Source organism: Brachyhypopomus gauderio, chromosome 12, assembly GCF_052324685.1.
Source record: "Brachyhypopomus gauderio isolate BG-103 chromosome 12, BGAUD_0.2, whole genome shotgun sequence".
Classification (NCBI taxonomy): Eukaryota; Metazoa; Chordata; class Actinopteri; order Gymnotiformes; family Hypopomidae; genus Brachyhypopomus; species Brachyhypopomus gauderio.
In genome coordinates, this window is record NC_135222.1 from 760,789 (window position 1) to 786,765 (window position 25,977).

Consider the following 25,977-nt stretch of genomic DNA (forward strand, 5'->3'; position numbering starts at 1 on the left):
CAAGAAGAGAGGGCATTGTTAATATTTGGAGGGTTTATCCCCGCAAAGCAAGACATTGATTCATTTAAATAATGCTGCTGTTATTATTATAACTTTTTTAAATTAGTTTTTAAAAATATCTAATTTATTGCTAGGCTATGCACATCTTTTGATCAGCTAGATTATTCTGAGGGTAAATACTGCCTCCTTCGGCACAGATCGTGTCAGTGCAACCTTCCACAGGGATTAGTCCAATCTACACTGTAAATTTAACAGTAACGAGTGGTAATAATATGAAGTATTTTGTTTATTAGCCACACACCATCATGAAATTGATTCTACAAGTAGTTAAATGTGCTCTTACTATTCAGGGCTGTATGTCTATGTTTTAGGAACCACATGGCATGAAGACATCATGATTAAAAATTACAATGAACACAAAGTTTAGACACGTACGTCACCTTTGTATCAATATGAGGTCACAATGGATCTGCGGTCCGAGTTTTGGATTTTTCATGGAGACGCATTAATACGTTCTAACCTGACAAAACAATGAGTGTATGAGGTGAGGAGCCTTCAAAACCATGATGGTTCATTCAGCTTCAAACTAGTAGCTCCACGTCGTATCTAAAAATGCCTACCGATAAAGTTCTCACAAGTATGGGATACAAGCTCGGAGTCACTATCGGCGAAGGGAGTTACTCCAAGGTCAAGCTGGCCTCCTCCAAGAAGCATGCCAGTCAAGTAGCCGTTAAAATAGTCGACCGCAAGAAGGCACCGACCGAGTTTGTCGTCAAATTCTTGCCGCGGGAGCTTGAAATTCTTAGAGCTGTAAAGCATGAGTACATCGTTAATGTTCATGAGCTAATCGACGTAGGCAGTGGCCGGATATACATCGTCATGGAACCTGCCACAACGGATCTGCTGCAGAAGATCCAGGAGGTGAGCCGCATCTCTAATGACCAGGCCAGGACTTGGTTCTCTCAGATAGTCAGTGCCGTGAGCCATCTACATCAGAAAGACATTGTTCACCGAGACCTGAAATGCGAAAATGTGCTGTTGACAGCCGACAATCAAGTCAAGATCACGGATTTTGGGTTTGGACGCTTTGCGAGTGGATACCCAGAACTAAGCACGACATATTGCGGTTCTGTGGCGTACTCTCCTCCTGAGGTACTCCTGGGTGTGCCCTACGACCCAAAGAAGTACGACATATGGAGTTTGGGCGTGATTCTGTACGTCATGGTCACAGGTTGTATGCCCTTCGACGACTCAAACCCGAGCAAGCTTCCACGAATTCAGCGCAAAGCTTTGGTGTACACCGACGGCGTGGTGGTGGAGGAACCGTGTCGTGATCTCATCTCGTATCTGCTACGCTTCAGTCCCTCCTCCCGACCCTCCATCACGAGTGTGTCCCAGCAGCCGTGGATGCAGTAGTGGAGAGACAACGTGTCAATTAAACCTTGTTGAAAGTTTAGTCATGTTGTAGTCGTTTCCAGTTTCATTTTGGGCGTTAGCAACTTATTTAATAACGGTTTCCACTATGATCATATATAATAACTCTGCGGATGACAGTCTCGAAATGTTCTAGAAATACTTCCCAAAATACAAAACTTTGACATTTTAGTTCAAAACGCAAGTAACCCCTTTCACACATGCATAGGTTATAACAATAAGAAAATACCATAGATTAAATTCCGTTTTTATTATAATCATTAACTGATAGATCAAAAATAAATGGAAAAAGGTCAAACTTTTTTTTTTTGTACAACTCATAAAAGGGAGACAGGACTGCAAATAGTTCCAGCATCCCTGGACAATGGAATGATGTTATATCCCGGCAGCAGCAGTAGTCAGAACAGCAGTGTGAACCAGAGACCACCACCCTCCAACACAGACAGCCATGGAAGGACTCGACTAATGGGAAACCTCTGATAAGACGGGTGCTCGTGGGAGATACAGAATGAACGAGTGCCAGCTGTAATTATGTGCATATTGGCTTTTGGAGAGGGGTAGAAGGAATGAAGGTTGCCCCGCTGTTCATCAAGGACCAGATCCCCTCCGTCCCTCCAAGCTCAGCCGAGTTAGTTTATAAATAATGGGGGGGGGGGGATAGTATTGAGTCGAATTTCATCTAGTTTTTTCAATCACATGAAAGCAGTGAATCATTGTCTCAAAAGCCCACTGATAAAGCCCACAGCCCACTGTCCCAGTAAGCAGATGTTTGTGTGCGTGTGCATAACGCATCCTCTCCAGCATTAAACACCATGCATCTGGCAGCCTAATTATTTTGAGAGAAGCTCAGAGATATTCTGAGAATTCCCGTTGCTGGATACAGTCATCGACTGATAATATCTGAAACTAATACATGGGGGAACAGTCCTAACAATCTAGTATTTCAAACAAATAGGGTCAGGGGTGACTGGAGCATCCTTCATCTAAAGCAAAATACATACAGTGTAGTTTTAAATATCCCCATGTACTGTCACAATCTAAAAGTGGCAAAAAGAATGAAGGAAAACACACACACACACACACACACACACATCCCTCCACACACACACACACACTGCACAAAATTAACCAAAAGCGTCACAAGTGCCCCTAGTCCTCATGTCCACTTGATTTTGACAAAACAAGGGGAGTAAATCAAGAAGCAAACGTTTCAGTACCCCCCCCCCCCCCAAAAAAAAAAAAAAACCCTGGGGGGAAAAATGCATTTAAAGTACTTAAAATACACACTAAACTGGCAGATGTAAAACCACCGCAGCAATACAACAATACCTTTAAACTTCAGCCCTCAAAACAAAAGGCCAGCTCAAAGGGAGGGGGTGGAATGAGTCCGCAAAGCAAACCCTAAATAAAAACCTTGACAACAGAATTACTCACACTCCCACATCATTGTTTCAAGGGGCCGCATGTTTGTGTCCCATTGAAGATCTACATTTTGCGAAGCTAAAGCACTCTTATACATGGTCCAAAGACTAGAGAAAACGCAGCTGCCTGGCTTCACGTGCAGTCTGAGCACCTTCCCTTCGTTAAGAGGAAGCAGGCATGTTTTATTAAAATGGAGACGGTCCATCAGTCACCTTGTTTTCCATGAGCGTCTCAGCACCAGTGAGACTACAAGCAGAGGTGGAGATGAAAGAGAAAGTGGGTGGAGGGTCCCCCCCCCCAACCCCACCATCACCAGGGTGAACGAGGTAGGGCCACCGTAGACTTAATACATACATACACGGCCTACTCAGAAGGTCCCCAAGTCTCCGTTTGTTAAGATTGATCCATGGCCCAATATCTCAGGACTGTTTCAATTGATTCTCAGACTGGAGTAGAGGTTTCCACTAAGCAGAGAGAAAAGTTTGTTTCTTGTTATTGCTTGATAGCTGGTCAACCGATATCAATATCCAGCCCAACGAAGTCGATTATTTCAAAGAGATTATTTCATTAGCGTAGAGTGGTCAGTGACGGCATCATTTCCACGTGTTGGTGGTCTGGGAGATGGAACGAGATGGAATCATGTCCAGAAGGTACTCTCGCTGCCGGTCCACTGGAGACGTGGTCTTGTGTACGGACAGGCTGGGGTTGACGTAGGCCATAGTGACGCCTGTGTGGAGAGAGGGCACAGTACTCGTTACAGAGACACCTACACCCAACCTAGAGAGCAAATCCCAGAACAATGAAAGCGAGTTGCACTGGAGGGGGAAAAGCAACGAAGAATGGAATAGGGCAGCATTTGTAAGAACAACTTCAAATTATACGTCACTACTAATGTCGGACTACTCTTTTGAGCAAAGGTTTAGGTCAATTAGCCACATCTGTTAATCACTCAATTTAGCATTTAATTGAGACTTTACTCCTCACCACCTTAGCAGCCCCGCGACAAGACGACACCCCACACACACACACACACACGATCAGAAACGGGGGGGGGGATAGGTGAGCGAGAGAGGAAAGGCGCAGGCATTTTTTTTTTTGCATCTGTCTGGGGGGGTTTTTCGGACGGCGTCATCTACCTGGGCCGCTGCCGCTCTGCTTCCTCCAGGCACCGGGGGCGGGGTTACTGCCGCTGCCGCCGGCGACGCCCTTCGACCCCGCGCGCACGGCATGCTTACCTGGCCTGCTGACCAGCGCGGCAGCGGAGACTGCGTTCTGCAGCTGCGAGGACGTGGTGAAGCCGTGGGCGAGGGCCCGCGAGCTGGCGCTGACCACCGCCGCCTGCACGCTCCGCGCCAGCTGGCCCGGACTCTGGTCGGGGGACACAGGGAGGGCAGACGTGAAGACACGAGTGCACGCAGTGATCAGGACTGCACTAGTGATGCAGGTCACGTGTGAAAAACGTAAGGATGCACTTTGTCATTAGGGGTGGGTATCGCCACTGATTTCCCAGTTCGATTAGATTCCGATTCACATGGTCCCGATTCAATTCGATTTTCGATTCGATCCGATTCAATATCGATTCTTGTAGGGAAATTTCAGTTACAATAAAAAGTGTAGTTTGAATGTGAAATGTTGTAATGATACAAGTAACACCCAAACTTTATTAAAATGTATTAAGATATTAGTGTTTATACTGTGAACAACAGTTACATTCTTTTTTTATATTGTAATGATAATGGGATTATTGGGTTACTGTTTCTTTAAGTGTGTGTGTGAGTGGGAGAGCGCGCGAGGAGCGAGAGTGAGAGAGAGGATTCAGTTATTTACTTCTGTTGAGTGAATTCGCTTGTATTAATGTTAAAATAAAAGAGAAGAGTTGTCAACAGTAAACTTAACAGCTTTATACTTGACGCGTCGCGACCGGCGTAATGGTCCGCGCACCGAAAACGACGTAATCACGGTGGCTCCACCCGTGAGCTGTCGATTCGCGAGGTCGTGCACCTCTCGAATTTTGTAACTTCACGCGCGCCGCGCTTCAGCACAATGAACCAAGTCATGTTTCCTGGGTTCATACACCTAAACAAGGTGGAATTAAAGCACGTCACGCGAGATAAAACACAAGAAGTTAAAACGGTACACATATGCGGAGAAAATTGGCCAATTCTAAAGATCGATCTCAGGTTTAATAAATCGATATCGAATCATTCAAATGAAGATCGATTTGAATCGAAAAATCGATTTTTTAAACACACCCCTATTTGTTATAGTCAATATAAATAAATATAATCATTGTAGCTTCTTAACAGCTTCTGACGTGTTTCTACGAGAACAGTCAGGCTACTGTTCACTGGGACGGAAGTTTCCGGTAAGATTTCTGTCAGCACTACTGCCATTTTGACAAGTGTGCCTCAGCTATCCTAGAACATTCTGGAAAGCGGGTCGGGCGGCTGCGTATCAGCCTCTCGGGGTGACCACGTCTGTGTGACGGGACAGATGTTCTTTTGTGGGAACTGGCTGTTTCAATCTGTGCCTTTCTGAGGTCAGAGGAAGAAATCACATTTCACGCGTAAGACAATGTTGTATGTGTTTCGCTTCACGGTGCGTAACCGAACATTAACCCCGTGGGTTGAAAGGATGAACCCACCTGCTTGATGGTGGTGTGGTATCGGCTCACCGGCGCCACCCTGCTGGCCTGCTGCTGGGGCAGCGAGGAGCGGGCAGCTTTGTACAGCGCGGACGACGGGGCGGAGGAGGCGGGCGAGGGGGCGGAGCTCTTGGTGGTGGGCGTGGCGGCCTGCTGCAGGATGCGCTGCTCGATCTCCTGCTCCTGCTGCAGGGCCTTGACGAAGGCCGACTTGAGCCGGCCGGTGTGCTCGGCCTTCAGCGCCCTCTTCTGGTTGGAGCTCATGCACTGCTCACACAGGACCGAGCCGCCGGCCTTGTCCTGCCTCCAGCGGGACGTGAAGTCCGTCTGGCACTGCGCGCACGTGAACGGCTCCTTGGCGGGCTGGGCGGACACCGGCGCCGGGCCGGCCTGCTGCTGGGCCGCCTGCTGCTTGCCTGACATCAGGAGAGGGAGCAGTTAGGTCAGGGGGAGGTAGAACTCGGGCTGGGGGTTCTCTCTAACGGTAGTACTCCCAGAGTAACTGCGCAGTGTCTGTTTTGTGTTTGGCTTTACCATTGCACCCGATTCTGTTAACAAATGGATGAGTGGCTGACGGATTTTGAATGGCGAGAAGCCATTAAACCGTGAACTACAGGGCCCAAAGTTTCATCCAAAAAGGACGAAACGGACAAAACATCCACCGACACAAAGCGGTGATCTCAGCCGCGAGAGTAAAGCACTCACTCTTTGTTAAATCCAGAAGGTTCTGCACCACCATCTCCAGTCCCACCAGGTAGATGAACTCATTGTTGGCGGCCGACGGCAGGAAGTTGAGCTCGGGCGCCGGTGGTTTTGGAGGAGGGATGTCCAGGAGGGTCTTCTCCAGCTGCTTCCGCAGGGCCAGCTTGGCGGCCGCCTGCCGGCTGGCGGGGGAGTCGCTGGCGGTGCCCGGGGAGGCGTTGGTGCCAGACTGGGCCGAGGCGGAGCAGACCTTCAGCCCCGTGGGCGATCCCTGGACAACAGGACACAGCAGGCGTTCGTTAGGAGGATCTGTGAATTCTTTACCAGCAAAGCAACATTTCTTTTCCTGGCATGGATCATTTTATTAATCCTGCTGCCACTGCGAGGAGGAGGGACTGCAAAGAACATCCATCTTGTTGGGTAATAGCGTTACACATGAGCCGGCCTCCACCCAAACTACGTAAAAGCGAAGCAAAACAGATACCCTCCCTCATATGGACTTGCAGCTAAAACCAACAAAGTGGCAATACATGGAATGCGAGTGCAGCCTTAGCATATGGGTGTAATGTAAGTCCGGTAAAGGGACAGGGAGCGGTGGTGGGGTGGGAGGTCTGACCTGCGGGATGCTGACCAGGACGTTGGAGTTGGCCACGTTGGCCACGCGGATGAGTCCCTGCTGGATGATCCTCTGACCCTGCACCTGGACGCTGGGGACGGAGGTGCGTGGCCCCAGCAGCAGGGGTGGAGGCCCCGACGCCGAGTGCTGCTGACGCAACGTGGCTATCTGCTGGGGAGTCAAAACCATGGGCTCAGGCACCCACAAAGACCCACACGACCCCCTCCGCATCCTCCCCAACATACATGCCCAAAACCGGGCGCCCGCAGACCCACACAGCCTCAGGTTAGGTGACCAGAACGAGAACTAGCTGGGTAAAAAAAAAACCAGCTTCACGGCACGGAGTCGCACTGCTTACCTGTGAGCCTCTGACTAAGGGGGGCATCACCACCGAAGCCTTAGACACCTGCGTGCCTCCCCGAACCAGAGGGGGAGGGATGACCACACCTGAGCTTCGACCGGATGACACCTACACACACACACACACACACACACACACACACACAGGAAGTAGAGCACAGAATTAAGGGCACGGCTCTGTCTCTCGCGCCACAAAAAGAGTGTAAATTCAGGAGATGCAGATGTGGAACCTGTATAGGAGCTTTGCTGGATGTGATGCTGCCTCTTACAAGAGGAGGAGGATTGGACAGGGAGTTGGGTGCCTGATCAGCAGAGAGAGAGAGAGAGAGAGAGAGAGAGAGAATATAACTTGGAGCACAGTCGCAGGGCTGTGATTGTAGCACATGCCGTGTGGCACGCTGTGATTGGTTCTTGCCTTGGGCACCACGCTCTCCTTCTGCACTTGACTCTGGCGCAGTTTCTTCAGAAGGACCAGTTTGGCCTCCTGAAGACGAAGCTCCTCCCGCAGCTGCACGATGACCCGCCTCCGCTCCTCTGGACTGCTCTGCTGCACGCAACGTGTGGGAAGGGCAAAGAGAAGACCACACCCCCCCAGACAATTTAATCCCAGGTTTTTGCAGTTCACAGAATTAATCGGTATGTTGTACGTCTACACTCCTGCAGGTCAGCTGGTGGAGCAGGTGAATCACGACGCTAGTAACACCCTGGTCATGGGTGTTGTTTTCCAGGAAGACCACACCGATAAATACGTAAAGCCTGGTTCACACTACACGATTTTAGGCTGGTTTTTCAGTCGCCGACAGATCGCCGACAAAAACTGTGGTCGGAGGCGAATCGGCGATCACTCGTCGCTCGCTCAGTCGTGTAGTGTGAACTGCTGAAAGACGCTCGCCGAGCCGTCGCCGACGACTAGCAGATATCTAGCATGTTTAATATCTAGCAGTCGGCGACTGAGAGTCGGCAGCAGCGTCTAGCTACAGCCAATGGGAACAGCGTCTAGCTACAGCCAATGGGAACAGCGTCTAGCTACAGCCAATGGGAACGCGGAGAGAGAACTGCGGCACCGCTGAAGATATCTCTGAGAATGTAAAAAACTTTCAAGAATACTTTCAAAACAGTAACCCAGCAAACACACAAAATCCTCACCTTTCTTACAACTTTACTACAACACTGTGTTTAAGTTATTGTGACAGCACTGGAGAAATAGTGCGATTGATTATATTTATGTTCACTTGGGACTATGGAGTGTTTAAACGGTAAAAAAAAAATAATAATAACGAAAATGTGGAGCACATGTACATTGTTTTTTTTTCTTCTACGTGGTGTTGCTGGTTCTCGCGAGAGTTTCGTTTTCGTGTTCTCGTGTTTTTGGACGGCAGCCAAATGAGTCGGCGATTCCCCAGTCGTGTAATTCGTGAGCCCGCGTCGCCGATCAGTCATGTAGTGTGAAAGCCACAACAACTGAAAGACTCGCGATTACAGCACAACCAGTCGTGTAGTGCGGACGGCACAAAAACCTGACGACTGAAAAGTCGTGTAGTGTGAACCAGGCATAAGTCACTCTGAATTAAAGTATCCTCCAAAATTTCAATGTTGGTTAATAATTGCAAATATTAACTAATAGTACCAACAAACAATAATAAAGTTGTGAGGTATGGAGAAGTTCAGAAGAAAGTGTAGTCTCTGGATGTGCCGTTAGAGGGACGCGGTGTTGTTACCATGAGCATATCCGTGTCCGTTTTCTTCACACTGTGGTTTATTCCATTCACACATGGACTGGAGGGCTCGTTGTCTGATAAAACGATGACATCATCCGGGGTCGGGGGTCGCTCTTTCTTTATATCTACATGACTGAAAGAGAGACCAAATTTAGAAACGCACCCCCATACAAGCAGGCGCTTGGGGTCACACAAAATAAATTACAACCACCAAAACAATAGCATGTATTGGCCACAAGAGGGCAGCATAGGACCACAGCTTACAGCAATTCAAATGCAAAGTCTTAGACTTGCATTGACTGTGATACCTATGTAAAAAATATATATTTTGGTACACGAGCGAACAGAATGTGCATTTAGTGCTTCAAGCACATGTAGCATATTGTCAGACTGATCACGTGGGGGTAGATCTTCTGAAGACGGTGCAGAGCACATCTGCCTTCCCCGGCCACGCCAAGATGGGAGGGCTGCTTTGCATTCTGGGTCTTTGTCAGGCCAGCCCCTCCGTGCCCGGAGTGCCTCTGCGGCCCCTCCCAGAGCCCTAACTGCTCCAGGCCCAGGAGGGGGGGGGGGGGGGGTGGCGGGCGGCCAGGCCATTGTGTGTGTGCGCGCTCCCAGTCACCCCACACACTCTGTGGACGCGCACGTGACACCAGGACAGGGCCCACAACACACACGTACACACACACACACACACGTACGTACACACACAAACGTACGTACACACGTGCCTGTTTAGGCCAAATCGCACCAAAGACGAAGCAGGACTTCTGAACATCAGAGTAACCCTCTTAGATAAGCTGCAGTAATTGTTAAGTACCTACAGATTCAACGAGGTCTGTCCAGGTATCATTAGTCACTGCAATAAACGGTGTGTGAACTAGGCCGTCTATTCCCGTCCCGACGGCCAGTGCACCACAGCAGACAGGATGCACCACGCCACAGCCAGTTGGACAAGGTGCTCGCTTACATTTGTCTCCATCTGGCTGGAACGCAACAGCCGCTCCAGTTCTACTCTGAGCTCGCACGCTTGCATGAACACCTTTTATTAGCGAGCCGAGGTGTCACCACCGAGGGCGTTTCAGCCGACCAATAACACAGCGCTTCAATATCCTCACCCCCACCCACTGCTGCGTATTGACAGGTTGCTTGGTCAACCTGCAAACATGCCAGTTTGAGGATATGGATTTATGGCCTTTTCAAAATGACATGATTAGTAAGACAAACCTTTTCTGTTGTTTTTCCCCCAACCATATTGGAATTTAATTGCCAGTGGGTAACCATGTAAATACACCCACCCCTCAATACGGGTTAGAAGATAATGATCGCGTGTAGTTTATCGAGTTCTGTAAATGGGAGATTAGATGCCCGTGGCTCTGTAGGCACTTCAAAGCAAAACAGAAGAATGCAAGGCGCACTTCTGAACCGCGCTGTGAGACAAACGCTCCTTAAGGCATTAGACACGTCAAAAAAGGCTTTTTCAATACGACGCCCATCACAAGCATCTTTTTAATAGACAGGCTGTATCTGAGGAGAAACCAGCCCCCCGTCATCTGAGGAGAAACCAGCCCCCCCGTCATCTGAGGAGAAACCAGCCCCCCGTCATCTGAGGAGAAACCAGCCCCCCGTCATCTGAGGAGAAACCAGCCCCCCCGTCATCTGAGGAGAAACCAGCCCCCCCGTCATCTGAGGAGAAACCAGCCCCCCCGTCATCTGAGGAGCAGAAGTTGTAAGAGTGGGACGGGACAACGCTGCAAGCCCAGCACGAGCGCAAAAGACAAACACCAAGAACTTGAACCTTCTCCTCATTATCACCACTTCCTTGGTATTAATCAGTACCTCAGGAGATCACATGATTGGAGAATTTCCCTGCAGTCACGTGACTCGCACTCCATTTTCTTCAACGGTTCCTTCCAGCGTGGAAACCATAGCAACAGCCGGCTGGAACCAGTTTGTGACACGTAGGATTGGTTTTGTGAAGGCAGGAAGGGTTCAGGTGTGGAGGGAAACGGAGCTGCCCAAGTTTAAGTGGAGCACACCGCCGAAGCAAGTTTGGCTCCTGGGCACTGGCACACTGAGCGTGCGCTCAACTAAAGTTTTAAAGGGCTGCCGGTGACGGCCCCAACGCCCGATCTCTTTCAGCCAACTTCTCACGCCCCTCCCCCCCCGCGCGTCACTCAGTAATAAGTCATCCCCTTTGTCCTGTTTTATAGGCTGCATCCCCAAGCCGCCATTTCCATCCAGCTTCCATCTCAGCTGCGCCGAACACTCGACTCGACTCGCGTGACGGGTTCGTATTACACGTACAGACCGCTTCACCTCCGCATGTAGTCGGTAAATTCCCGCAGAAATAACTTTTTTTTTTCCCAACCATTTCTAAGTCACACACTTAGAGAAGTACAGTCAGTGATAACAGGTGGCCCGGTGTTTAACACACTCCCCTTTTACTGCTAATGTACCCACACAGCCCTGGGTCATTTTCATGTCGGTACGCACATGGTGGTGAACCAGAAGCTAGTGGACCTGTACACAGAAGCAGCTTAAACTTAAAATAGGAACTCGAGTCAGGCTGGACTACGCCAGCTTCACAAGAAAAGCTCAAGAGATTCAGAGAACAGCTTAGGAAAACCCAAATGCGCACGATTCCTAAGAAACTGGCCATGGAGCAGAATTTCTAAAAAATCGATAGGCCGAATCTAGCTGGTTCTGAAGTCTGAACTGAAGGATGCGTGCGAGAGATATTTAGAAGCAGAACAATCCCCACCCCCCACCACTGTTCCCTCTAAATCAGCATGGTTTCTTTGTCTTCACCAGAGGTATTCAACGCCTGACCTCAATTCTCCCCTGCACCATTAGCTCATTTAGGAACTACTACTAGTGCATTTATGGATTAGTACTAGTTCATTTATATTGAATATCCGTTGTTCACTTCCCAGGCTTTAAGGTACTGGAGATATTCCACCCTCCCTAGAGGAAGGATTAAAATATGATGACCAAGAGGCAATTCACCTACATTGACTGTTTAATTAACTACCTGCGATTACAAAATCCAGGAGCGGAAACCGTTATTTCAAAGCTTCTCAAAGCTGAAGTTGTCAGGCCTTGCTGAAACCAAGTCTTCCTGTTGCTCAACTATTACCAGATATAATATCTCTTCATATAACAAAGCAAGAGATGCTGAATCTGTGCCCCCAATAACGCAGTCAGTCTCTTATCAGAGATGACCCCCCCCCCCCCCCAAGTGACCCAAAATGACCCCCAGCGCCCTGGAAACCCGTCTAAAGGTGGCAGCACAGAACCCACGCGTGACGACACCACAGGAACGTCCTGACTAGAGCAGGTCCTAGAATCGTAAACACGAGCTATAACGGGAACACTGCTCCAGCTGTGCGGTACGGGGCCTGACCTGCGAGACGTGCTCATGTCCACGGGCTCGTCGTGGGCGGGCACCTCCACTTTGATGGTGGCCTTCACCTCGCCCGTCTTCAGGATGCTGGACACCTTGCCGGGCACCAGCTCGCCCCTGTCCAGCTTCAGACGCTTCGGCTCGCCGTCCGAGGTTGGCGGTTCTTTCTCCAGCGCCCTCTTCTGGCTGCGTGTTTGACGGGCCACCTCCTCGGACATCGTCCCGGCCTACGAGAAAGGATGCACGAGCGCGTGAGGAGCGTAGACACGATTCATTCTCGGTTTCCCGACAGATTAATAAACCCACAGTGTTCCGTGGGCACGAACAGGACATGTGGGCAAGCGGAAGAGGGATCGTAACAGCCTTGTGACCAGAGGGTCGTGGGTTCGAGTCCCAGACCTGAGGCCATGACTGAGGTGCCCTTGAGCAAGGCACCTAACCCCAACTGCTCCCTGGGTGCCGGGCTAGGGCTGCCCACCGCTCTGGGCACGTGTGATCCACAGCCCCCTAGTAATCACTAGTGTGTGTGTGTTCTAACTGCACAGATGGGTAAATGTCGCAAATTTCTATTGCAATGTAAAATCACAATTGACAAATATGGCACATTTCATTTAATTTCATATCAAACCTGTTTCATGGGTGTTTTCAGAAGATGCTTTCAGAAGAATCGAGCCCGTCCCATTCAGAGATAATATTAGGAACAGGAAACACTGTTAACATTACCTTCAACAGGACAAGTCACTAGGCCTCATAATGGAGCTTTCAGTGCCATGAATCTCACACACACACACACACACACACACACACACACTAAACCTGACCCCTTCCACTTTCAAAAGAAAACTGACCACCGCATGCACGCGCACACATACGTATGTACAAATCTGCAGACTCTCTTCTACAGTTCTTGTGTTCTGCGGCCTTGCGGCGTCATCCAGATCTGGTGTGTGACCGTCAAGTGTGTGATGTGACTCAACACCAGGCCTCTTCTCTCACCTCCAGTGACATCACCAGGCTCCACATGTCCCTTCCCAAGATTCCATGGGACACAAAGCACTTCCCCGAAAACCAGTTTAAACCGGTCTGCCGTTGCAGCAGGAGGCCGAGGCAGGTTTTTAACCCCTCGAGAGCCTGACAGGCAGCGAGCGCGGTCACGCACACGCCTTCGCTGGATCGTGGGGGAGGGGCTTCCAGCATTCCGAAACACAAGTAGGTTGGAGAGGAAGAGAAAGCATCTTCCTCCACGCAGTTGGTTACAGAACCTTCACAGACAGACAGAGCTGCACGTCTGCAAAGCCTTTACACAAAACTACGGTTTAGGCCCCGGCGATTTAGGTTACGCAATCAATGAAGCAATATTCATTTACAAGTAGATTTAGAAGCCACAGTCATTTTGAGCAGCCAGAGAAAGCCACAACTCAAAAGAATGTCCTTCACCTAATTCCAAGAATTTGGAATTACAGAAACAGATGCATAATTGATATACTAGCAGAACAGTCCAGTCAAAACAAATGTTGGCTTAGCAATCCTTTTGAAAAACAGCTGGCATACAAGGGAGCAAACCGGCAATTTTTCAGTGCAGCAATACTCAAGGTGATCAAAGAACACAGGACATGGTTTATGAAACTAGGCCAACAAGTACGTTCACCTGACACCCTGCTGTCACAGAACCAGCAAACGACAGCCGTTTAACAGAACGTTATCAAAGGCGTCAGTATAACAAATGAATCAAAGTCTAAAAACCTGCATCAAAGCCCAATGAGAGAAATACCCAATCGTCTAATCAATCCGTCCGACACCAGGGCCACGACTGAGGCGGACGGGTTTTAATGCTCCTATCCAAGAGCACATGAGCACCTCGAGCTTGTGTGATTACATATGCTTGCGTAAGCAGGATCCAGAAAGAACAACCACTTACACCACAGTTCAGGTCTCGACCCGGACACACTCCTCATCTTCACCTACGTTCAGCCTGCGTGTTCTGTAATGCGTGCAAATTAAACATGGTGTCTGTCATCATCACGAACCAGAACCCCCCCAGAAAACGGACAGGGGAACGAAACGCTCCTTGTGTAGGTGTGAATCATTCAAACTGGGAGGGGTTTCGATGCTTTCACACTGAGCAAGTCGGTGAAGTCATCCGTAGACGTCCTGTTCCTGTAAGAAACCCAAGACCCGGCACCGAAACGCCCCGAGGCAGGACATGGCCGGCCCAACTGAAAGAGAGGGCGTTGGGAGAACCACCTGGAGCACGAACGTGGACCATTTCAATGTTTAAGCGACATACGGCCAGACGGCTGCACTTCTGAGCAATGGCCCGGTCAAGCGTGCTATCTGCGTTTAGGTAAGGAAGGGCTCAGTTTTGGGTTTGTGTGGTTTTGAATTTGATAGGCGTTCTCCACAGAGCAAACGGGGTACTCTGGTTCACAAAACACTATAGGCTTCACAGACACAAGAGAAAACGACCGTCATTTTCCAACATGGACGATACAGTCCTGCTCTTTACAAACCACGCTCAAAACACGCTCTTCCATTCCACCCAGTCTCGTTAGGCTTTGACCCTTAACTATGCACAGCAATTTTATAACTCAACGTGTCAATGGGTTTGGCTCTCACACACACACACACACACACACACACACACACTGATGATCCAAGGCAGAAACAGCCCCTTAATTGGCTAAACACAGCTGGAGCAGAATGACTACACATGGCAAAATAATACAACATGCAACTTGATGGGTGCACTTGAATAAAACGAATCGGAAATAATCTTAACGATAATATTTTTGTGCAAAAACGTCAGTGACCATCACATTAGACTGTATGAGGAATTGCTGTAAATCTGTAGTGTGTGTGTGTGCTGAAACATAAATGTTGTGGTGGTATGAAGTGCATGTTGATCTATCCTTGAGTAGCAGGTATTAAACAGAGATGCAGTCATTTCCAGTAGCGAGGCCGATTAAGACCCGAATTAACTTTGGTATTTTACAGAATTTTGACACGATACAAAATGCACAAGAGTCCAGACGTGCAGAGCTGACCTGTCCATGAGGCCACGCTCCTAACTGGCCCTTTCCTAGGCACGCGCTCAGATAGAGACAGACAGACACATCGTGTACCGCTTTACGCAACAGGGCCGTCGGAGAAACAAGTCCCAGCATGCCGCGGTGAGGTGGGCTGGAGGAGTGGATTCCGTTTCCTCGTGGGGCCTGCAGACGGATGTAATGACCGTCCACATGGAATTGACTGAACAACATGGTGTCATGCGCGACTCGGCACAACACACAGGCGGCCCAAACACGGCTGCCCCGCCCGACACAAGACGCTCCGCACGCCATCTCAACACCACCAGGGCATTCTGGGTCCACAGTTACCCCCCCCCCCCCACTATCCTCATAAGAACTTCCTCAATCTATCAGTCTATCCCTAATCGAAAGTAAGGTCTCGATGACCGAGCTAATGAGCATTTAAAGACAAGTTAGATAATCCACTTCTGTCATGGTACAGTTTCTGAAATCTGTTTTCTTGTCTTGTAGTCAGTCAGCAGGCTAACTGAGGGTGGCCCTTCCGATTCAGTCTTGCACTTCAAGGGTTAAGGCCTGCCATTTTAACACCACTGAAGGATCAGGCCACGAGGGTGTTACCTAACAAAATGGACGACGTTAACTCAGCATCTGCCACAGGCTCCACCTGGTATTGCCCCTAGCAACAAGACTACGAAGGCTGAGGCAGGACCTATAGCCTATGCTTCTTCATGTGGGCACAAAAGAATGCTCACACTCAAAGAACATCACCCCCACCCCACCCCCTCACACGCATGCACGTGCTCACACACACACACACACACACACACACACACACACACACACACAAAAGCTATCTACCCATCCCCCACATTCACCCAGACCTCAAACAGGCTACAGTGTAAACCGTGCACGCGCACACGCACACACGCGCGCGCACACACACACACACACACACAGAGCAAGCTGAATTGTAGATAAGACTTACACAACTGCACAAGGATGCATAAGAGCATGCTTTTCTACTTTATGTAGCCTTAGAAATTTTAAAAAACAAAATTGAATTTCTCCAAATAATTCAATCAGTTACAAATCTGAACAAACCTCCAAAGAACCCCGAGAGAGCATCGTAAGTGGGTAGCTGAACTTAGTCAAAGCTTTAGGTAGTTTTAAGCAGTTAGTCTGGAAACCAAGTCTTTTGCAGCAACCCTCTCTGTGTACACTAGCGGGCCACATGCTTCACGCAGGGAGGTCCAGACGGATCCTAGATTTCCTACATCCAGCACGTTTAGATGATTTCTCAGCTCTACCAGGTACTAAACTTGGAAAGGAACCGAATTAGTTGTGTTGGGCTACATAACCAAACCAGACTCTGATGGGACCAGGACGTGATCGGGGACCATGAAGGCTGGCATGGGATAAACAGGCATAATAAGTCAGTGACTGAACCATGCATGGTCCAACCTATACCATCAGACATGTGTCCCCATCCTTAGTGCTCTGTAAGCACTCCCAGCTGATGCAAAACAGTACCAGCGTCAGCAGCTGTTTCAGACACGACACAACTAAGTAGCTGTAAAACACATGACTGCCTAAGGTTATTCTCAACATATGAGATCCAACACGATTATGTAAACTGTGAGCAAACAGTTTTCCATTGTATCTCAGCTTTGGAATCAAATGTGGTTTTAAAGGATCCTAGTCCGAAGCTAAGTCGAAGTGTACACTCAAATCTATTTCCAAGTGCAATTTCCAATTAGCCCTGCAATTTACTCTTAAACCAGGCCTACATCACAACCTGTAACCCTGCCTGTGGAGTCTAATAATCACTATTCAATAATCTTGAGCTAAACTGCTTGAGCTAAATTAAGACAATGATCAGCTCTGGAATTATAGCGATAATTGATACGATTGCGTTGCAAAGTTCAGAAGTAGCCCATGTAAACGTCATGAGACCTTTCATCGTTTGGGTCACATGACCCTTGCCTTGAGGCTGCCACGCAAGTGATCTGCTACATCTCACTTAGTAACAATGCAACATCTAATGTTCTCCATGTTTGGTTCATCTGGACAGGTACTCCTGTCTCTACTGGAGAGGACACGTGTGCCTCAGTTTCTGTGTTCTGTTCCCTTCACACCAGCATTCTTTGCCAGACTTAAAATGTGTCAATCTTTTCAATTAACATTTGGACAAATCTATTTCTGTAACGAGTCAGTTGGTTATTCATACAAAAATGAAACAACGTCTTTTCTATTATATGTGTTTTTTTTTTTAACTAATAACACATTATGCTGTTAGTACAAAGAAAACGGTTCAATAAAGATGCGGCCATTAAAAAAGATGCGATGTAATGGTGTGTGACAAGGTAACGGATGAAAACTTGCTTAATATCACTGATGTCATTTCTTTTTGCAGTATTCGCTAATGGTGTTTAAGTTGACTACTCACGAAACATCTGTGGTAAACGGGAGACGCAACAACTTGGGCTGAGGGAGAGAGATGCTAATTTATCCGTCATCCAGCATGGTCCTGTTCTATCTTGGTGAGTCAGTTAGCAGCCACACTGGGCAACAGCTATAACAGCTGCTAATGTTAACTCACAGTCCCCAATCATTCACACAAGTCTGCATCACTATGCTTTATAAACAAGCCCTGTAGATGCCACTCTGCCTCTGGGACAACTTCACATAAGAGAGAATCTTATTTCTAGGGGAGCAGCAGTTGGTACTCCTTAAGTCTAGATACATGTACTAAGCAGAGGTCTCAATGACAGTCAGGTTTCACACAAGCATGGTGAAGCTGTACTGTGGGGAAAAGAACTCTGCCTTTTTTGGGGGAGAGTGTGAAGCAATATCTACGTACAAACACCCCTTGGTCACAGAAAAAGGAAGATGAAAAAGGAAGATTAATCGGACAGACACCCATAAGTGCAGCAAAAGTTAAAATGTGAGTTTCTATATGTATGCGCACACAGACACACACACACAGACACACACACACACAGATTCTCTTATTTTCTCATTGATGAAATGGCAGGTTCATCAATTCCATTTTCTTGTTTTGAGGGAAATGTTCAAGCAGACTACATGAAACATTGAATCGGAGCATGTGCAAGAGTATACAAACCACAGGTGTATTGGTAGTCAAGACACATGACTGCTCAAGTAATCAATTAAGCAGACCAATCAAATGAAACATCCTTGGGAAAAGATTTGAGCCACACTGATAAAAAGAGAGAGGAAACCAACCAAACCACTGATGTACCATGGTGTAAAGCACACACCAACACTGCTGAGAGGAAAGGAGACGTCTGAGGACATCAGGAAGATGGTGGTAGACAGCTCATCAGTCTGGGGAAAGCTACAAGACCATCTCCAAAAGATTGCAGCTCCAGCCATCCACTGTAAGACAAATCACTTACAAATGGAGGCACTCAGCATCACCACAACTCTGCCCAGAAGTGGACGCCCATAAAAACGTACGTGTACGAATGTATGTGCGTCTACAATCGGGCAAAAAAATCAATAGACATGGCATTCACGAGAGAGTTGTTATAAGGAGGCCTCTACTCAAGAAGAAACAACAAAGTTGCCCGATAAAATTTTGCCAGAGAGCACTTGGACAAACCAGAGACTCTCTGGAAGTCAATTCTCTGGACAGATGAGTCCAAAATTTGGCCCCAATCACATGCACCATGTCTGCAGAAAAGTCAACACTGAGAAGAGAGAATAATCTTCTCCCAAAAAATGAAGCATGGTGGTGGAAGTGTAAAGGTCTGGGCCTAACGTTCTACCTCCAGATCTGGACTACTCCATATTCTCCAGGGAAACACCAACTCTCAGGACCATCAACAAACTCTTGACCTGAATCTCTTGCCATCAGTCAGGAGCAGTGTTAATTCCGTTGACGAAAAGGTTTGAAAAGTGCTGAGATTTAGGCTAAAGTACTTGAAAATGCTTGAAAGTGTAACTACTTCATTTCACAACAAATAGCTATCTGACTGAACAGTTCTCTTGTTTTACGTTAACAAATACGAGCCTCTTGTGTTTCCAGGACGAAACAAGAGAATGTGAAGTTTTGAAAATAAACAACCATTAAATAATGTGATGAAAAAGTTTCAATGAAAAGTGATGAAAATTATTTCGAATCACTACGAGTATATGTATAAAGATTTAACTTCATTAGGTGCTTTAATTCCACCTTCTAAAAGGTGTATGAGCCCAGAAAACATGACTTGGTTCATTGTGCTGAAGCACAGCGTGCGCGAAGTTACAAAATTCGAGAGGTGCACGACCTTGCAAATCGCCAGTGGGCACGGGCGGAGCCACCGCGATTACGTCATTTTCGGCGCGCGGACCCTCGAGACATGTCTAGTTTAAACCAGGCTTTACTTTGCGTAGTGTGGGTGCTTGCGTAGCTTAGACAGAGGGATCATCGATCCTTTTTGACTTCGAGGCTCGAGATCGTGACAATTTCGATCAATTTCGATTTAATATCGAAATCGTGACACCCCTAGTAAATAAAGTTGTTTGGAAAACTGTTTTTGTGTATACTGCACTTACAAACAATATTCTGTAACTGGTTAATAAATGTTTCATTTCGTGTAAGTGTATATAATGACCATTACACCATTTTTATTTTAGTCAACTAAATTATTTTGATAATTAGTCAACTAAATTCTAATGATAATCAGTTGACTAAAACTAGACAAACTAAAAACAACTCCAATGACTAAATTATGACTAAAAAGACTAAAACTAAATAAAAAATTGCTGTCAAAATTAACACTGGTCAGGAGTTGAAGCTGGGATAGAAATCGATTATGCAACAAGACCCAAAGCAAAACTTCCAAGGAACAGGATTGGCCCAATGTCCGGACCTCAATCCCATAGAAATAGCCACATGATCTGAAGCGAGCTGTATACACTAGATGTCCCTCCCAACTCTCTTAACTGGTGAAGTTCTGCAAAAGCCCAAGAGAAACTCGTTTGTGGCTACAGATGACGTTTGGGTGAAGTAATGGCTGCACAAGGAGGTGCCACAAGCTACTAACAAAGAATTCACATACATTTACACTTGGCAGATTTTCAGTTTTTGGAGAAAATACTTTTGTTGAATTAATAATGAAAGTGTTTGTGTCCCTTATTTGGAAGGTATGCTTTACAAACGGAGATTTGGATGTTCATTTCACAATTTTAGAAGACACTGACCATATCTGGATGGCTCAGAAACTTTCAAGCAGTATGTGTGTGTTGAATTAGTTTCCAGAGAAACAGGACATTTTGGACAGAGGTCCTTCATCAGCTGTGCAAGCAAAGTTCTTCTGAGTTAACAGAAGAAGGAACACGTTTATATATGAAAAAGTAAATCTCACTCTGGTAGGCCATATGAAATGAGTTGACCTCCCCATGTAAGGGTTCCAACACAGGAAAGTAAATGTAGTCCACATACTGTGCAGTGCAAATGACCATTTTACCATTTTCACTTCCAGAATTCTTTACAAGCTTTACTCTCCTCTGTCCATTTCAGACTGGCATGCGGTCAAACCAACATGACAAAGAGCTCTGCAAGTTCATTTTCATTTAGAGCACTCAGTCAACTCCTGGTGGACTGCTGCGGCCTGCACCCACAAACACGAGGGTGTCGGTAAGTAGACTGTACCATTTCAGCAAGAGGAGGGAGAGCTGCAGTACACCCACAGGTTGGGCCCTCCCGCTGAAAGCCTTGGCGCTGCGTTCATGTCACTGCATCACGCAGAGAGTTCCACACTTGCCTTGTCAGCAAAGCCCAATTCTGTCACCCAGTGGGAAGTGATGTCACGTACTTTCCAGAATTTCTCAGACACCTGCATCTTCTACAGCCCCACGTTTCCAGGCAGAGCTAGAAATCGTTTATAAATCACCTGAAACTGTTAAATCTGTACTTAACTGTTAGTCCTGTACTTAAGTTTACAAGTACACTATAAGCAGACAAGATGGGTCTCGGCTGATATGGTCTCCTTATGAAGTCTCATAGCCGGCCATTTACACACTCGATTAGACTGCCCTTTGAACCACACAAACACCCCCTTCCAGAACAGCAGTCAATGAGGCCTTTATGAAGAAGCAATGGCCTCTCCACATTCCACATCTTCTAGACCAGCCTATGCATTACACTAACCCTGCGACATGGTCTGAGGGAAGTGGAGATGGAAGACAAAGATCTCTCACCAAGCTTCTGTGGCACTGTGCCAATTTCTACCGTTTCCTGTTTACTACAGGACTCTACCCCTGATTCCTCACCTCTGCTGGCCTCACGCACACACCCGCTTCTATCTGGGTGTATCCACACTCTTAAAGAAAGGCTTACTCCAGCCAATTACAGAAGAACAGGTTTCAGTTAAATGAGTACATATTCCATCAAATGTTTTAAAAGACTCAACATGCATACATTTCCACAGGACTTTCTGAAATAACCAAGAATATCCTGATAAGTAATTATAATTCTTAAGCGATTTCAAGTCTTTTACTGTACACATTCGGCTAACAAAGTTACAAAGTTTCCATTTGGACAACAATTTTCTCATTCCCATCCTAATTTAAACATGGGCTTTTATCCAGTTTTGAAAAGTTCTGGACAATTCAAATATTAAAACAAAGATTCAACAAGCTACATTTCAAGTTATGACACTGTGTGAGATGCTGTGCATCTGGCTCTCAAACTGTAGAGCTTTACTCAGCAAAGTCATGCCTGTTGAACCACATTATTCTTCAGTGATTCCCTCCTGGAGTATTCTGCATTGTTAATCCATGACTGTACACAACTTGCCCTCTCCCCAAGGTCCTGTCAGATAACAAAAAACAAACAAACAAGAGAAAAACAGGACCCAATAACACCTGTCTAGATCAAACATGTCCACTTTGGATCCAAGAGAAGTGGTCAATGCCACTTAGGTGACAGAATCAGAAATTCTTTATTGATCCCAGGGGGAAATTGCACTTTTGTATACTGATGGAGGCTAATATCTGACAATTCATTAATTAACAAACTGCTGTTGCAAACTGTCTAATGTAGACAGTGCTTTCAGGCCTTTCCAAAACACAGACCATTTTACCACGGCAGCCATGAAAACTGAGCATATCATTAAGATATAAATAAATGGTCTTCTGAAACCACTGAGTTTTCAGTACCTCAACACATCTCTTGAGACTTCAGCCACTTTCTATGTTTCTAACACTGTTTTTTGGAAAGACTCTGAGAAAGTGCTACAGTCCAGCACTCAAACACCAGCAGCAATGTATTCCTTCCATCACATTATGCACTGACCAAATGACATCACTATTTTAAAAAGGCAATTCTCTGTAGGTATAAAAGATCAGTACGGAAGTCAACGGTGAGGAGAAGGTTAGATAACGAGGTGAAATGCATAGATCGGATCTGGTTAGACTTGAATAAGTGAGTGAGTTCAGTTCAGATTTCAAGGAGAAGGTCACATGATATGGCCTCATAATGTAATAGTGATGCAACACTAACTCATCTTTTTAGGCTTCAATTCTAGGAAAGGTGAAAATTTTATTAAAACAACCAACATCTATTTTTTGAGGCTAAAAGGAGAACATGGGGAAATAGACGAGCCCTGCTCAATATAAAAGATCACGGTGTCCTTTACTCAGGAAGAAATACCTCTCATCTCTACCTCCCCTCTAGTCCAGTCGGGTTCCTCTTATAACGAAAAAATCAGACAGGAAAATGAGCAATGTTATATGAACACACTGTCATAGCAAAAGAGTAAGTAAACAAAAACAAACGCACCCATATTGCATGAAATGAACTGACTACAAGTTTATGAAACACTGGAACGTAATACAGTTGAGTATCTAGGCACACAGTACCGGCTTAAAAGAGTGCCACCCTACCATGACACAGACACAGGCCCCCTTACCTGACCTGGGCTGGTTTTGAAACCTGTTTTGAAACCTCTTTCTCTCAGAACTACACTAAGCACAAAAATAAAAACAACGTCTAAACAGATGGTCAAAATCGACCTAAAACGAGAAGCTTAATTTTTGATTGAAATTAAACTAGCTAACCTAGCTGTCTAGATGTTTATGTCTACTTTGATGGCTTGAAAATTAACTTTTCTCTACGGCATTGAAACGGTGGCCAAGTTGCTAAAAGGTCTGTGGTATAATGTGCAGATCTCTCTCTTTTCGGTTTGCTCAAGGCGCAAGCCCAGTCAACAACACAGCAGATCTCACTATGGGACTAGATGGGTAACTAGCAGGCTAGCTAACCAGCCATCATCACTGAGACCCAAGTTATGCCAGCTAACTACCTAAGCTAGTTAAACTTAGCCAGTGAGCTAGCTGGCAAACTTTGTCACCAACAACAACATTGTACTCAAATATTTACTCAAATATTGCTCATTACAACGTGAATCCAATGAGTACATACATGATGTAACGTTAATAAAAAGAATAATTAAACCACCAGTGTTAAACTTTACCGATGCCGGTTAAGTTTACTAGCTACAAAATGTCGCTGGCACAAACAGCCCCAAGTTGGAGGTGAGCTGCTGACCCCGCTCGTCTGGGGTGGAGGAGCCAGCAGACGCTCAACGACTCGGTCACTACAGACGGACCTTAGCCGGCCAGCTAACTAACTTCACTAGCCACCGCACACATTCGCCACAGTTCTACCATTAAACACATTCAAACGACTTATAGTCATTCTTCTCAACGTTTTCACAATAATTAGCCAACACGCTAAACTTTACCTCAGGTATAATAAATACTTCCAGACAATCCTTTAAGACTTTATCGTTTTAGTATCCGAGATTGTCGGGGTTGTTTTTTAAGATACAAGGGTAGCTTGCTAATTACCAAGCACCAGTTAGCCGACCAGCTTAAGCCATTACAGCTGGCTGGCTAACAGTTATGCTAGCAATCATGCTAGCGGTTATGCTAACCATTACACTAGCTGTTATGATAGCTACCATGCTAGCCTTCACGTTAGCTGCTATGCTAGCCTTCACGTTAGCTGCTATGCTAGCCTTCACGTTAGCTGCTATGCTAGCCTTCACGTTAGCTGCTATGCTAGCCTTCACGTTAGCTGCTATGCTAGCCTTCACGTTAGCTGCTATGCTAGCCTTCACGTTAGCTGCTATGCTAGCCTTCACGTTAGCTGCTATGCTAGCCTTCACGTTAGCTGCTATGCTAGCCTTCACGCTAGCTGCTATGCTAGCCTTCACGTTAGCTGCTATGCTAGCCTTCACGCTAGCTGCTATGCTAGCTAACTTATTCTCCACTCTCGTTTTACCGTGTCGCCCGTTAGCCTACTAGGTGTTGTTAGCTAGCTAGCAGCGAGCTCGCTGGCCAACTTATGAAGAACTTCGGAGTAATTAAACATTTTGAAAATGTACTTCCGCCTAAATTTCCCCGCAAAAAATACATAACTTACTGAGAAGGAGAGGTGCTACGCGCCTTTCCAGGGAGCGTCACGCACTGAGTTGTGTTTAGCCCGTATTTCGTGTGAAGAACCCCGGAGAACACCTTCCAGCCCTGCCCGCCTGCCTCTCCGGTCGCCAAATACGCTACTTGGTGCTTACACACGGAACGGAGCATGCGCACTAGATGTCGCCGAGAGAACCCGGTCAAGCGGTCTTTAGATTTAGATTTAGATTTTAAACAAATCAACTTAAAAGGTGGTTTATAAACAATTGAACACGCAGTGCATTCGATACTTGGTTAACACTCATTTGTAAGCAGTAGGATCGTTGGATAATCTGTGTCCCTCCTAACTTATCGTATGTTTATTTGCAAATAACCTGTTTGGTCTTTTGGACTTATTTCAAAATCGGTTTATGCAAAGAACACCAGTCCCAATTCCTATGGCATAATGTTGCCCTAGATCTTATTCACTGCTAAGATGGTGGCGGTGCAGGTCAACATAACTTTAGTTTTGTCACAGCATAAGAAGTTTTGACAATATTATATGTGTGGTTTATTTGACTGATGCTGATTTATCCAGGAGATTTGGGATGTACTTTTTAGTACATTCTTAAAACCTATCTATGTTTTTTTGTTTGATATGTTGGCTAAAACTGCCCAAACGCATGACATTTATATAATTATAACATTTGGGAGACAATTATTCCCTTATAAGATGATATTTTTGCTTTAGTGTAATATATATTAGTCAGAAATGCTGCCCAAAAAGTCGTAAGCCAGTTGGCCTTTCTGGTTCACGTTTGGTCAAGAACACATATTCAACAGAAAAATAAAGTAAAGGTGTTTTCTCATACTGTTCTTCTTAGATGTTGCCTGTTCGCAGTAGCCTGAACTATTTCGTCATTCACAGAAAAAAACAAGAGTCAATTACAATAGTCAATTAAACTCAATTGAATTAAACTCCAATGCAATTAACTCAATTCAATTTAGAGTCATAGTTTTTTTTTTCTCCAAAATTCATCTGCGCGTTTGATCAGTCCCCACACTTATATTTAGAAGTCTAAGCAAACCAGCTAATGATTTCCAATGTTCAAACATAATCTCTGAAATAGTGCGACGTAGAAAAAAAAGAAAAACGTAGAGGTGAAAAGATGAGTATTAACGTTTTTGAAGTTATTGCCCGGAGAAGCCGTTCTGCGCCGTATAAAGACGTACGGCGT

General features: G+C 46.3%; 2 protein-coding genes across 5 annotated transcripts; one reads left to right on the forward strand and one right to left on the reverse strand.

Annotated features, from left to right (window-relative positions):
* The first annotated feature begins 386 nt into the window (after positions 1-386).
* On the forward strand, positions 387-1,450 carry tssk6 (testis-specific serine kinase 6). The gene has a single exon (XM_077024202.1). The coding sequence runs from the start codon at positions 613-615 to the stop codon at positions 1,414-1,416; it is 804 nt and encodes a 267-aa protein (XP_076880317.1). The 5' UTR covers positions 387-612; the 3' UTR covers positions 1,417-1,450.
* A 215-nt stretch (positions 1,451-1,665) lies between these two features.
* gatad2ab (GATA zinc finger domain containing 2Ab) lies at positions 1,666-24,923 on the reverse strand. Of its 4 annotated transcripts, none has more exons than XM_077024198.1 (11): positions 24,768-24,923; positions 12,303-12,529; positions 8,897-9,029; positions 7,594-7,722; positions 7,409-7,480; positions 7,177-7,287; positions 6,819-6,989; positions 6,206-6,473; positions 5,501-5,916; positions 3,993-4,224; positions 1,666-3,583 (listed from the first exon to the last, which is right to left on the reverse strand). In XM_077024198.1, exons 2-11 carry the CDS (start codon positions 12,518-12,520, stop codon positions 3,450-3,452), a joined length of 1,884 nt encoding a protein of 627 aa, XP_076880313.1. In that variant the 5' UTR covers positions 12,521-12,529; positions 24,768-24,923; the 3' UTR covers positions 1,666-3,449. The 4 variants fall into 4 exon arrangements, with proteins under 4 accessions (XP_076880313.1, XP_076880312.1, XP_076880314.1 ...); XM_077024197.1 differs by having other exon boundaries at positions 6,819-6,986; positions 7,594-7,725; XM_077024199.1 differs by having other exon boundaries at positions 4,092-4,224; positions 7,594-7,725.
* Positions 24,924-25,977: the final 1,054 nt, after the last annotated feature.

Excerpts from the sequence above, each read along its gene's own strand:
- gatad2ab (XM_077024196.1), bottom strand. The coding sequence starts at position 12,520 with ATGTCCGAGGAGGTGGCCCGTCAAACACGCAGCCAGAAGAGGGCGCTG. Across the intron at positions 7,288-7,408 it reads CCAGCAAAGCTCCTATACAG|GTGTCATCCGGTCGAAGCTC; the intron begins GTTCCACATCTG and ends GTGTGTGTGTAG. Across the intron at positions 3,584-3,992 it reads GCAGAGCGGCAGCGGCCCAG|GCGTCACTATGGCCTACGTC; the intron begins GTAGATGACGCC and ends CTCTCCACACAG.
- tssk6 (XM_077024202.1), top strand. The coding sequence starts at position 613 with ATGCCTACCGATAAAGTTCTCACAAGTATGGGATACAAGCTCGGAGTC.